This window comes from Scyliorhinus canicula, chromosome 1, assembly GCF_902713615.1.
Source record: "Scyliorhinus canicula chromosome 1, sScyCan1.1, whole genome shotgun sequence".
NCBI classification, from domain to species: Eukaryota; Metazoa; Chordata; class Chondrichthyes; order Carcharhiniformes; family Scyliorhinidae; genus Scyliorhinus; species Scyliorhinus canicula.
The window spans coordinates 162899417-162912319 of NC_052146.1; the positions used below are offsets into that span (position 1 = coordinate 162899417).

At 47.2% G+C, this 12903-nt stretch overlaps 1 protein-coding gene across 5 annotated transcripts in view; it reads right to left on the reverse strand.

Annotated features, from left to right (window-relative positions):
• Positions 1 to 12903, reverse strand: part of col16a1 (collagen, type XVI, alpha 1) — a 476156-nt gene that overhangs the window by 197573 nt on the left and 265680 nt on the right. For all 5 annotated transcript variants that reach the window (XM_038801937.1, XM_038801918.1, XM_038801946.1 and 2 more), the window contains 3 exons: positions 11008 to 11061; positions 7843 to 7896; positions 2876 to 3001 (listed from right to left, as the gene is read on the reverse strand). In XM_038801937.1, coding sequence (XP_038657865.1) covers positions 2876 to 3001; positions 7843 to 7896; positions 11008 to 11061 — 234 coding nt within the window. The remainder of the gene's footprint in view (positions 1 to 2875; positions 3002 to 7842; positions 7897 to 11007; positions 11062 to 12903) is intronic.

The following is a 12903-nucleotide window of genomic DNA, read 5'->3' on the forward strand; positions in this document are numbered from 1 at the left end:
TGCGTCCGAATCGGTAGGTAATGCTGGGGGCTTTACATGGCATGGCTGCAACCCCCCACCAGATGGAGCTGCGGCGGCAGTGCTGACATTTTGGTCGTATGACCAGGCGCATCCTCCGGACATAGCCGCAGAATCGAAGATCCAGCCCAATGTTCTTCCCATGAGGTCCTGGATGTAAATAGTTCTAAATAAATAGTTTCAACAAAAATCTAAATACTGACTATCTCCAAGTTCCTCAAGGCGTAAGAGAAATCTCATATAGCCAGAGAAACAAGTAAAGGACAGCAAGTATAAAACATGGAGCCCAAAACAGTGGATACGGTTTTCTGACAGAGCCAGCTCCTATTTCCAATCTCCATGTGGAAACCCTCCCCCTTATTCTTAACAGCTTTGGGGAGAGAATTCCAGATTTAAGACATCCTTCATGATATCAGTCCCAATTGGTCCAGCTCTAATATTAAGGTCTTCCAATTGTGTGCAGGATCCAGATTGCGATCTCTCAGGCGATATTGTTAGATCTCACGAGGCGTAAAGGCCTTAGGGAATCCCGGGAGAGGACCCTCCTGGAATCTACCGGCCGCTTCCCAACCTGATTCCAGTGGGAGGCAGCGATCATGTCCTTAGTCATTGTTTTGGGCCTTGGGGAGTTTAGCCCCAGCAAAGCCCCCACTTGGAAATGTTTTCAGCAATGGGGAGCTGAACTCACCGGCGAGACCAGCTCCTCAGTCATTGGGCCACCATTCTGAAAGGGTGCTCCGATCTCTAAGTGAGCTTGAGGGTCCCCCACAGCTTCCACCAATGGGCAATGTCACCCCACCCCCCCACACATGGGATTTACCCCCCCCCCCCCCCCCCGCCACAAGCGAGGACCTCCCCCTATGGAGTTTCTGAGGGCCCCCCTTTTCAAGCTTCCCACTCTCCCTTTCATTCCCCTCCTTTCAGGACCGCCACCCTTCACACCCCCCCCAACCTTAATGAGACCCCTCCATACCCATCCTTGACCGCACTCCCAGCCTTCATACGCCCCTAATCTCCTCTTTCAAGGGCATGGGCACCCCTCCTCAGGCCCAGACCTTTGGCAGTGCCACTCTGGCAGCCTGGCACCCTGACTCGGCCACCCAGGCACCCTGGCAGTGCCAAGATAGCAATGCAACCCAGGCAGCTAGACAATACCAAACTACCACTGCCAAGGTGCCCAGGTGTCAGAGGGAGAGGCAGGGTGCCACTCTGACCTGTCCCCTTCCACCCTGGGGTCTCCAATGGCCTGGGAGAGCCCCAGGTATCATTGTACTTGGTCCACGTTTGTGTGAACCATGGCTCATTAAAATATCCAGATTGCGACGCCTCAATCACGAACCTCGGAGAAGCCTCTTGTGAGATTCAATGGCCTCGCCATGACAACATGTTGGTCGCGACGAGGCCGGTAAATCACACCCATTTCTCTCTGCCTGACCTGCTGGGTATTTCCAATATTTTATTTGTTTTTATTTCAAATTTCCAGCATCTGCAGTATTTTGCTTTGTAATTATATTTGTACATGTTCACCAGCTTTGAATGATTTCAGTATTTGGATTCTTAAATCTCTCCACAGTTCCTAGGTATTACCATTTTGACAATACTCTAATCCATCTTTCTTCAGCCTTCACTTGCATGATGGAGATTAGCTTTTTCATGTGTTAGGATGCCAGACCAAACCTCAACTTTGGTTAAGATACCGGACGAGAGCCTCAAACAATTTGTCTATTTATAAAGTTGTGAGGGAAGGATGTTTCACCCCAGGAGTGATGACTCTGATCAACTGGTATCTTTTATGTTAGAACAAACTTTAATTTATCACAGAAGTAACCACATTAACATCAAAGAAATAGACTTACAATTCAGTTAGACAGTTCTTAAAGAAAAGGAAAAACCTAAACTTACTATCTATACCTGCTACTAACTCCAATTAAGCAACCCAATACAGTTCAAATGTCATTTATAAATAAAATTAATAAACAGGTTACTTGCTTTGTTGTGTAGAGGCTTTTGGAAAGAGGGACCCTTTCAAGAGTAGGTCCAGTACACTTCTGCTCAACCTCGCAGCATTTGGCAAAGATGCGATTCAACTTAAAATCATATAACAGACTGCCAACTACAGAAGGACCTGGCTCCTCCCATTAATTACATCATCTCTAGTTCCTCACTAAGTTCCATGACCTGCTTAGCTAGGACTAAATAGCGCCGCCTCTATTATCTAACTTACAGGGAATCTACGGCAATCAAAACACTAGAGTCCATTAGCCTTTTATCTCTAGCCAAGTAAGTGGTTAAAATCCATAATTGCCCCACTCTTTTATGACCCCTTAATTACAGCTTCAGCAGGCACACAGTCTGGGTACCTAACCTAGGTTCTTCAATGAGATTACTGCAACAAATATATACCTTAACCCAGGCTTGTAATAATTTAACTGCAACACATATAAAATACAATAATTTCTACATTCACCACACACCCATCAGGGATAGGGCACCGGTATGATGGATGTTGTGCCTGCATATATCCGGCTGAGGTGTGGCTAAATCTGACTAGTTTTGAAGCCAAGAAGTTGGCTTTTGACATATACATGAAGGAGAGATGAATGTTATTCCCACATTAAACCTGGATAAAGTCATGTTCCTGGACTGCGACGACAAGTAGCAATAATGATTTTCCAGTGAATCATCTGGAGTTGCGGGCACATTACCCACCTTACAGTTCTTCACTAGACCTGACTCCATCTATTATCAGAAGTTGATTGTTCCCATTGGGCAGAACATTCCACAATACGTGTTAACTGATTTATTTCCAAATTTGACAAGACAATGGCAAAGCGGTCAGCATTTTAGACTTTCTCACCTGTCTGCCAGGCTGAGTTAGGGCTGCTGGTTGTCTTCCTGTGTGGCTCCCGTTTCCATCATCTGGGGCATTATTTTGAAGCTGACCAGTCTGATGACCAGTCAGGCACAGCCCACATCCATCACCCTATGTTGTAAAGAGGAAGATAGTAGCTTCAGTGCACGTCACCACATTTCCAACAACATGCCATTTTCAGTTTAGAACTCCTCCACTAACAATTCAATCATGGCCATGTGCATTGACTACATTGCGGCTGTGATTACAGCTTTGTACTGAGTTAGTCTAACCCCTCCGCAACCCACTCCCTAACTTTGCAGGTGCCGCAAGTTGCCACCATCCAACCTGCAGATCAATTTCATCCCACCGCAGAAACAGAAGGTCAAGTCAGGAAACTCCCTGACCCAGTAGTCCAGTCTCCTTGAAAAAGGCTCTCGCTCACCACCTTTTCGGGGAGAGGCAGGTTTGTGGTGACAGCAGAGGCGAGGAGGGTGGATAGTGAGTCTGGCAGGCTGTACGCTTGCTTCCGTTCACTGGCATGTCAGTCAAGTTTTAAAGATGAATGTCAAGCATTCACCCCTCTTCAACTGCACACCTCAGGCAAGGGGCAAGATTGAGAGGCACGGCCTTCATGAATAACCTCAACCGGTACGAGAATTGAACCCGCACTGCTGGCTTCGCTCTGCATCACAAACCAGCAGTCCAGCCAACTAAGCTAAACCAACCCTTTACATTTCATAGATTTAACATTTCATAGAATTTACAGTGCAGAAGGAGGCCATTCAGCCCATCGTGTCTGCACCGGCTCTTGGAAAGAGCAGCCGACCCAAGGTCAACACCTCCCCCTATCCCAATAACCCAGTAACCCCACCCAACACTAAGGGCAATTTTGGCACTAAGGGCAATTTAAAATGGCCAATCCACCTAACCTGCACATCTTTGGACTGTGGGAGGAAACCGGAGCACCCGGAGGAAACCCACACGCACACGGGGAGGATGTGCAGACTCCACACAGACAGTGACCCAAGCCGGAATCGAACCTGGGACCCTGGAGCTGTGAAGCAATTGTGCTATCCACAATGCTACCGTGCTGCCCGTATGCACTTTGTACCGGACCAATAAACATATAACAGTCGCAAACTTTGAAATGCTGATGCGTGGGTAGAAGTGGGAATGGAAGATGTAGACATGACATAGAAAGGACATTGGGGTGATGGAAGGTGTGCGGAAGGGACATCGGGGTAATGGAAGGAGTGGGAGGGTACTGGGGGTAATGGGAGTGTGTGAAGGGACATTGGGGTAATGGAAGGAATGGGTGGGTAATGGGGGTAATGGGAGTCTGTGAAGGGACATCAGGGTAATGGAAGGAGTGGGAGGGTACTGGGGGTAATGGGAGTGTGTGAAGGGACATCGGGGTAATGGAAGGAGTGGGAGGGTACTGGGGGTAATGGGAGTGTGTGAAGGGACATCGGTGTAATGGAAGGAGTGGGAGGGTAATAGGAGTGTGTGAAGGGACATCGGGGTAATGGAAGGAGTGGGAGGGTACTGGGGGTAATAAGACCATAAGACCATAAGACATAGGAGTGGAAGTAAGGCCATTCGGCCCATCGAGTCCACTCCGCCATTCAATCATGGCTGCTGGGCATTTCAACTCCACCTACCAGCATTCTCCCCGTAGCCCTTAATTCCTCGCGACATCAAGAATTTATCTATCTCTGCCTTGAAGCCATTTAGCGTCCCGGCCTCCACTGCACTCAATGAATTCCACAGGCCCACCACTCTCTGGCTGAAGAAATGTCTCCGCATTTCTGTTCTGAATTTACCCCCTCTAATTCTAAGGCTGTGCCCACGGGTCCTCGTCTCCTTGCCTAACGGAAACAGTTTCTTTGCGTCCACCCTTTCTAAGCCATGTATTATCTTGTAAGTTTCTATTAGATCTCCCCTTAACCTTCTAAACTCCAATGAATACAATCCCAGGATCCTCAGCCGTTCATCATATGTTAGACCCGCCATTCCAGGGATCATCCGTGTGATGGGAGTGTGTGAAGGGACATCAGGGTAATGGAAGGAGTGGGAGGGTACTGTGGGTAATGGGAGTGCGTGAAGGGACATCGGGGTAATGGAAGGAGTGGGAGGGAACTGGGGGTAATGGGAGTGTGTGAAGGGACATTGGGGTAATGGAAGGAATGGGTGGGTAATGGGGGTAATGGGAGTGTGTGAAGGGACATCGGGGTAATGGAAGGAGTGGGAGGGTACTGGGGGTAATGGGAGTGTGTGAAGGGACATCGGGGTAATGGAAGGAGTGGAAGGGTACTGGGGGTAATGGGAGTGTGTGAAGGGACATCGGGGTAATGGAAGGAGTGGGAGGGTACTGGGGGTAATGGGAGTGTGTGAAGGGACATTGAGGTAATGGAAGGAGTGGGAGGGTACTGGGGTAATGGGAGTGTGTGAAGGGACATTGAGGTAATGGAAGGAGTGGGAGGGTACTGGGGGTAATGGGAGTGTGTGAAGGGACATCGGGGTAATGGAAGGAGTGGGAGGGTACTGGGGGTAATGGTAGTGTGTGAAGGGACATCGGGGTAATGGAAGGAGTGGGAGGGTACTGGGGGTAATGGGAGTGTGTGAAGGGACATCAGGGTAATGGAAGGAGTGGGAGGGTACTGGGGGTAATGGGAGTGTGTGAAGGGACATTGAAGTAATGGAAGGTCTGTTTCAGAATTTAGTGGGCACGGCGATCCTCACCACCCCTTCCCTCCGCCCAGCTAAAAGGTCAAGGTGAGTCGGCCCATAATCATGGTGGCTTCCCTGTAGCAATCTTAATGCTGGGAGCAGCATTAATTACTTTAAGGCAAGAATTCTACCCCTTTCTCTGGAGGATGCCCCACCTTAAGAAAGCTTCCAGCTAATTGGATGGGTCGCAGCTCTGAAATCCCAGCAGCGCCAGTCGGGAGCGCTGGGATTTCATTCAGCCCCACCATGTCAGAAAGCCTAGGCAAGTCTGGGGTCAGGGGTCTCAGTGAGCGGAATGGGCCGCGGGAAGGGAATAAAAGGGAAGGGGGCGATCTTGGGTCTCCTGCATCTCTGATGAACCAGGGAACCCACAGCGGAGATCTTCCCCCAACTCCTGGGTCACACCAGACTACACAGCAAAAGCTGCTGGACTTCCCGTAAGGATTGGGCCTCACTCCATTTTGGCTGAAACAATGGCAGTGGTGGAATGAAGCACAAGGGTGGCCTGGTATCCCAACTCCTCCTCTGATCCCCCCACCCAGCTCTATGGTCCATGGCTCCCCTAAGGAGCCATGACAAGAGTCCTTGAGAAACTGGTGGGGCTGGGGGTGGGGTGATATGAAAGGACAGCCCTAATGAACACAGCCACTTTGGGAGTACAGGTGGGAACACATGACACGCAGCCTTATCCCAACACTGGTGAAAATCCTTGAATCTAGTTCCCTCTGCATTTTGGCTCCCAAGTTGAATCTGGGCCACAGATTATAATTTTGGACTCTCTCGTGCCATCTCTTCCTCCTGCTCCATTTGGACAGAATCTTCTGCCAATAGACTGTGAGCGTGAGTCAGGATAATATCCGGGTCCTAGCCCAATTCCACCTGTCAGCATGCTGGCCTTCAACATCTTCTCAGTGGCGGCAAATTAAGATCAGGATCTGCTGTTCAATTAAGGATGTTGGGGTGGGTCCCTGAGGCTGCAGGCCTACTTAGAGGGTCAGGCACAGCTACTGTTGGATGTGGCGTATGCAATTCGAGTGAGAATAGGTTAAAACAGGAGACTGTCCAGCAAGCTGTCTGCAGGTGCATGTCCGGTTTAGTTCTCAGCCCGTCCACCACTTGGAAGATCCTGGCAGCATGCCAAATCAAACCAGTCAATCTAATCAAACCAATCGGCCCAATCAACCACGTCAATCTAATCAATCCACAATTTAATTCTGCCGATCAGCTCTCTGCCACTGCTGGGCGAGGAACCTCTGCAAGTTTTCAACATCCTCTGGAAACATTGCTTGAAGGTGGGATGGTGACGGGTCGCCGCCGTCGCCCCCCCCCCCCCCCCCCCCCCAGTGCTCCCCTGGAAGCCTGCTCAGCTACAGACCCAACAAGATTCCTCCCCTTAATGAGCAGGAACTGTGGAAACTGAATTCTCCTCCTGTCCATTTATGAGCGATGTTTAGTTGTCTCTCTAGATTCCAGATAGCTTTTATCTTCTTCTGTTTTCTCTTTTTTTTCTCCTACCTCTCCATCTTCCTGTCACCCAGTTATGCCAGCTTTCATTTCTCTGCCTTTGTGTAACTTTGCCACTTGGCCTGGGTTCCACTTCTACTTTCCAAACCTTCTGTCATTGCTGCAGGCTCGAATTACTCTGACATTACCCCTCTGCCACCCTCTGTCCCTCTCCCAGCATTCTCAACAGAGCCCATCAAGTTCATAAATTTCTTATTTTTATTCAGTGCCCGTCGAGTTACCCGTGGATATCTGCATATATGATGGGAGAGCAACAAACACATCAACCCCAATCTCCACTCCCTCATTGATTTTCCACCCAATCCATTCACAGGCTATTTGTGCCGTTATCCATTCAGTGTGGAACATCACCGGCCATTAATCTGAGCAGCATCTCTCTCACCCTTAACCCTGTAACTCAACCTGGTCTTGCCCTCTGGTTTTCTGCACATTTTCACTCCCTCAAATCAAAATGATGTAGGTCTGTACCACTGCTGCAGAACAGGCTTAACTATCGATCATTACATTCCCTCCATAATGCACTGGAGTCTCAGCTTGAGTGGTATGTTAAGGACTCTGGAGAGGGCTTGAACCCATGGTCTCCTGGCTCAGAGGTGAGAGTGTGCTGCCACCCAGACATGTAACCACAAACGGCAACCGACAAAGCAGAGACAAAGTCGCAGGGTTCAGGAAGAAAATAAATTCTCCAATTCTTTACAACTGAATATAACACAAACCTTTTCTCCTTTGGATCCTGGTGCTCCGGTGATCCCTCGATCTCCAGGGTCGCCCTTCAAAAAAGACAGGAGCGCGAATGAAAATTTCAATCCAAGTACATGAGTGATAAATTTAAAATAATAGATAAACATTCAGCTCAACAAAAACATCCTAATAGTTTGTTCTTTTATTCATTTGTTGACAGGGATATCATTCCACTGAAAATCATACTGACTGGAATATCATTCCACAGGAAATAATAATAATAATCGCTTATTGTCACAAGTAGGCTTCAATGAAGTTACTGTGAAAAACCCCTAGTCGCCACATTCCGGCACCTGTTCTGGGAGGCGATTCTGACTGGGATTCATTCCACAGGAAATGATTCTGACTGGGACATCGGTCCACTGGAAATCATACTGACTTGGATAGCATTCCACAGAGAATGATTCTGACTGGGATATCATTCCACAGGAAATCATACTGACTGGGATATTGTTCCAGAGGGAATGATTCTGACTGGGAAATCATTCCACAGGGAATCATACTGACTGGGATATCATTACAGAGGGAATGATTCTTACTGGGATATCATTCCACAGGGAATCATACTGACTGGGATATCGTTCCCACAGGAAATCATACTGACTGGGATATCATTCCACAGGAAATCATACTGACTGGGATATCATTCCACAGGAAATCATACTGACTGGGATATCATTCCACAGGGAATGATTCTGACTGGGATATCATTCCACAGGGAATAATTCTGACTGGGATAGCAGTCCACAGGAAATCATACTGACTGGGATAATGTTTCACTGGGAATGATTCTGACTGGGATAGCATTCCACAGGAAATCATACTGACTGGGATATCATTCCACAGGAAATCATACTGACTGGGATATCGTTCCCACAGGAAATCATACTGACTGGGATAGTGTTTCACCGGGAATGATTCTGGCTGGGATAGCATTCCACAGGAAATCATACTGACTGGGATATCATTCCACAGGAAATCATACTGACTGGGATATCGTTCCCACAAGAAATCATACTGACTGGGATAGTATTCCACAGGAAATCATACTGACTGGGATATCATTCCACAGGGAATGATTCTGACTGGGACAGCATTCCACAGGAAATCATACTGACTGGGATATCATTCCACAGGAAATCATACTGACTGGGATATCGTTCCACAGGGAATGATTCTGACTGGGATAGCGTTCCACAGGAAATCATACAGACTGGGATAGCGTTCCACTGGAAATCATACTGACTGGAATATCGTTCCACAGGAAATCATACTGACTGGGATATCGTTCCACAGGGAATGATTCTGACTAGGATATCGTTCCACAGGGAATCATGCTGACTGAGATATCGTTCCACAGGGAATGATTCTGACTGGGATATCATTCCACAGGAAATCATACTGACTGGGATATCGTTCCACAGGGAATGATTCTGACTGGGATATCGTTCCACAGGAAACCATACTGACTGGGATAGCATTCCACAGGGAATGATTCTGACTGGGATATCATTCCACAGGAAATCATACTGACTTGGATATCATTCCACAGGCAATCATACTGACTGGGATATCGTTCCACAGGAAATCATACTGACTGGAATATCGTTCCACAGGGAATGATTCTGACAGGGATATCGTTCCACAGGCAATCATACTGACTGGGATATCGTTCCACAGGAAATCATACTGACTGGGATATCTTTCCACAGGAAATCATACTGACTGGGATATCGTTCCACAGGGAATGATTCTGACTGGGATATCGTTCCACATGAAATCATACTGACTGGGATATCCTTCCACAGGGAATGATTCTGACTGGGATATCATTCCACAGGGAATGATTCTGACTGGGATATCGTTCCACAGGAAATCATACTGACTGGGATATCCTTCCACAGGAAATCATACTGACTTGGATATTGTTACACAGGCAATCATACTGACTGGGATATCATTCCACAGGAAATCATACTGACTGGGATATCGTTCCACAGGGAATCATACTGACTGGGATATTGTTCCACAGGGAATTATTCTGACTGGGATATCATTCCACAGGAAATCATACTGACTGGGATATCGTTCCACAGGGAATCATACTGACTGGGATATCGTTCCACAGGGAATGACTCTGATTGGGATTTCATTCCACAGGAAATCATACTGACTGAGATATCGTTCCACAGGGAATGATTCTGACTGGGATATCATTCCACAGGAAATCATACTGACTGGGATATCGTTCCACAGGGAATCATACTGACTGGGATATCGTTTCAATGGGAATGTTTCTGACTGGGATATTGTTCCTTAGGGAATGATTCATTCAGGAACCATTCTTCAAGTCGGGTGTTGAAACATCATTGCATCATGGTGGTATTTTGTTTCAGCCTGCGGCTTCAGATTCCAGCTGTCAGGGACCAGGGGTTAAGTACATTTCAAGGCTGTGGCTAGACATCCTGCGCTAGACATCCTGTAGCGAGAACATTTAATGGGCAATGTCTTCTGAAAGCACATGAGAATTTGGGCTTCATAAATAGAATCATTGAGTACAATAGCAGAGAATTTATGCTGAATATTTTAAAAGTTTAGTGATGCACCAGATAGATTATGGTGTCCAGTTCTGGTGACGACATTTTTGGAAGGATCTGAGGGTCCTTGAGAGGGTGCAGAGGGGAATTATCAGCATGTTTTCCAGGGATGAGGGATTTTAGTTACAAAGTTAGCTTGGAAAAGCTGATGGTATTCTCCACGGAGCAAAGGAGGTTGAGGGGAGGCGGAGATGGTGTACAAGATTATAACAGATTTAGATCAAGTAGACAGGAAAAAAGCTGGTGGTGCTCGGACTCGGAGGGAGCAGATTCAACTTTGTGGGTAGGAATGCTGAGGGTAGGATGTTTTTATGCAACGGGTGATAATGAGCACGAGAGTGGTGGAAGCTGAGATGATCAATGATTTCAAAAGGAAATGGGGTGAGCGGTCGAGGGAACTAAAGCTATGGGGATACAGCAGGGTGAGAGGATTGCTCTACAAAGAGCTGGCCCAGACTCAGTCGGCCGAATGTTCTCCTGTGACTCCGGGAGCTGAGTTGTGGAAGCACGGGTAAAGTGAAGGTTAGAGGTTGAAGCACTTACCTGGTTACCCTTTTCGCCCTGATGCCCAGGGAACCCCTGATTACCACGTTTACCCTTCAAAAAAAAAAAGAAAAAGCAGCTTTGGGAAAGGGTGGCACAAATATATTGATTAAAGAAAGAGTTGTATTTATATAGAGCTTTTCACAATCTCAGGACATCCAAAATCCCTTTACAGCCAATTGCAGCCAATGGAGTGTATTCACTGTTGTAATGGAGGAAACACTGTGGCCTATCTGTGTACAGCAAGATCCCACGATGAACACAGTGATACACAAAAGTCTGGTCGAGAGATTTTAAACAATCAACATGACAGTCGGGTATGGCGACCCTAGTGTGAAATGTAAAAGTAAGCTGGGCACAATTGTCAACAATGCAGGTAGAATCATTGGGAGACGGCAGACACAGCTCGATCATTTCTTCAACAACAGTAGTTAAGATGAAAGCTCAGGCCACCATCGGTGATCCCTCACACTTTTTTTTAAAAACGCTCCCTTTGGGCTGGTGCCTTTGAATGCCTATTGCATAACTTCATATGGGGTCTTTTGTTGCTAGTGCCATAAGCTTACTAAATATTATAATGTAAATTTAACCTGCTGTTTTTTATTTATTTTAACTTCAGTAAGTGTGTCATGGCAGAGTGTAATATGTTATATTCGAATGGTATGGACGTATGTTATGTATGCACAAATGTATGTAGACATGAAATATTCAGTTTTAAACTAATAACTGTATCATTATATGTTATATTGGAGGTGAAGCCAAAGACAATTTTCCACTTTTGCATGGACATTAAGGATCCATTATATTCTATAATGATCAGATCATCTGGATCATTGGTTCACTGTCTGTGCGGAGTCTGCACATCCTCCCCGTGTGTGCGTGGGTTTCCTCCGGGTGCTCCGGTTTCCTCCCACAGTCCAAAGATGTGCAGGTTAGGTGGATTGGCCATGATAAATTGCCATTAGTGACCAAAATTGCCCTTAGTGTTGGGTGGGGTTACTGGGTTATGGGATAGGGTGGAGGTGTTGACCTTGGGTAGGGTGCTCTTTCCAAGAGCCAGTGCAGACTCGATGGGCCGAATGGCCTCCTTCTGCACTGTAAATTCTATGTAATTCTATGTAATCTGTTTTAGTTAAGTTGGTTAAGGGATAACTGTTGTCCCTGTAAACAGAGAGGATTTCCCCTAATCCATGACATCTTACACATCAACCTGGAAGTTCAGGCAGGGCCTTGGTTTAAAGTCCCCTGTCAAAGGTTACGCAGCACTCCCTCAGCACCACACTGGGAGTGTCAGCCTAGATATTGTGTTCAAGTCCCTACAGTCTGTTCCAAACACTCCCATGCCAGGTACCGCATGGGGTTAGATACAGAGTAAAGCTCCCTCTACACTGTCCCCATCACACACTCCCAGGACAGGTACAGCACAGGGTTAGATACAGAGTAAAGCTCCCTCTACACTGCCCCATCAAACACTCCCAGGGCAGGTACAGCACGGGGCTAGATACAGAGTAAAGCTCCTCTACACTGTCCCCATCACACACTCCCAGGGCATGGTACAGCACGGGGTTAGATACAGATTAAAGCTCCTCTACACTGTCCCATCAACACTCCCAGGACAGGTACAGCACGGGGTTAGATACAGAGTAAAGCTCCCTCTACACCTGCCCCCATCAACACTCCCAGGACAGGTACAGCACGGGTTAGATACAGAGTAAAGCTCCCTCTACACTGTCCCATCAAACACTCCAGGACAGGTACAGCACGGGGCTAGATACAGAGTAAAGCTCCCTCTACACTGTCCCCATCAAACACTCCCAGGACAGGAACAGTGGTGGTGTTAGCTACTGAGCAAAGCTCCCTCTATACAGTCCCCTTCAAACAATCCCAAACGCAACA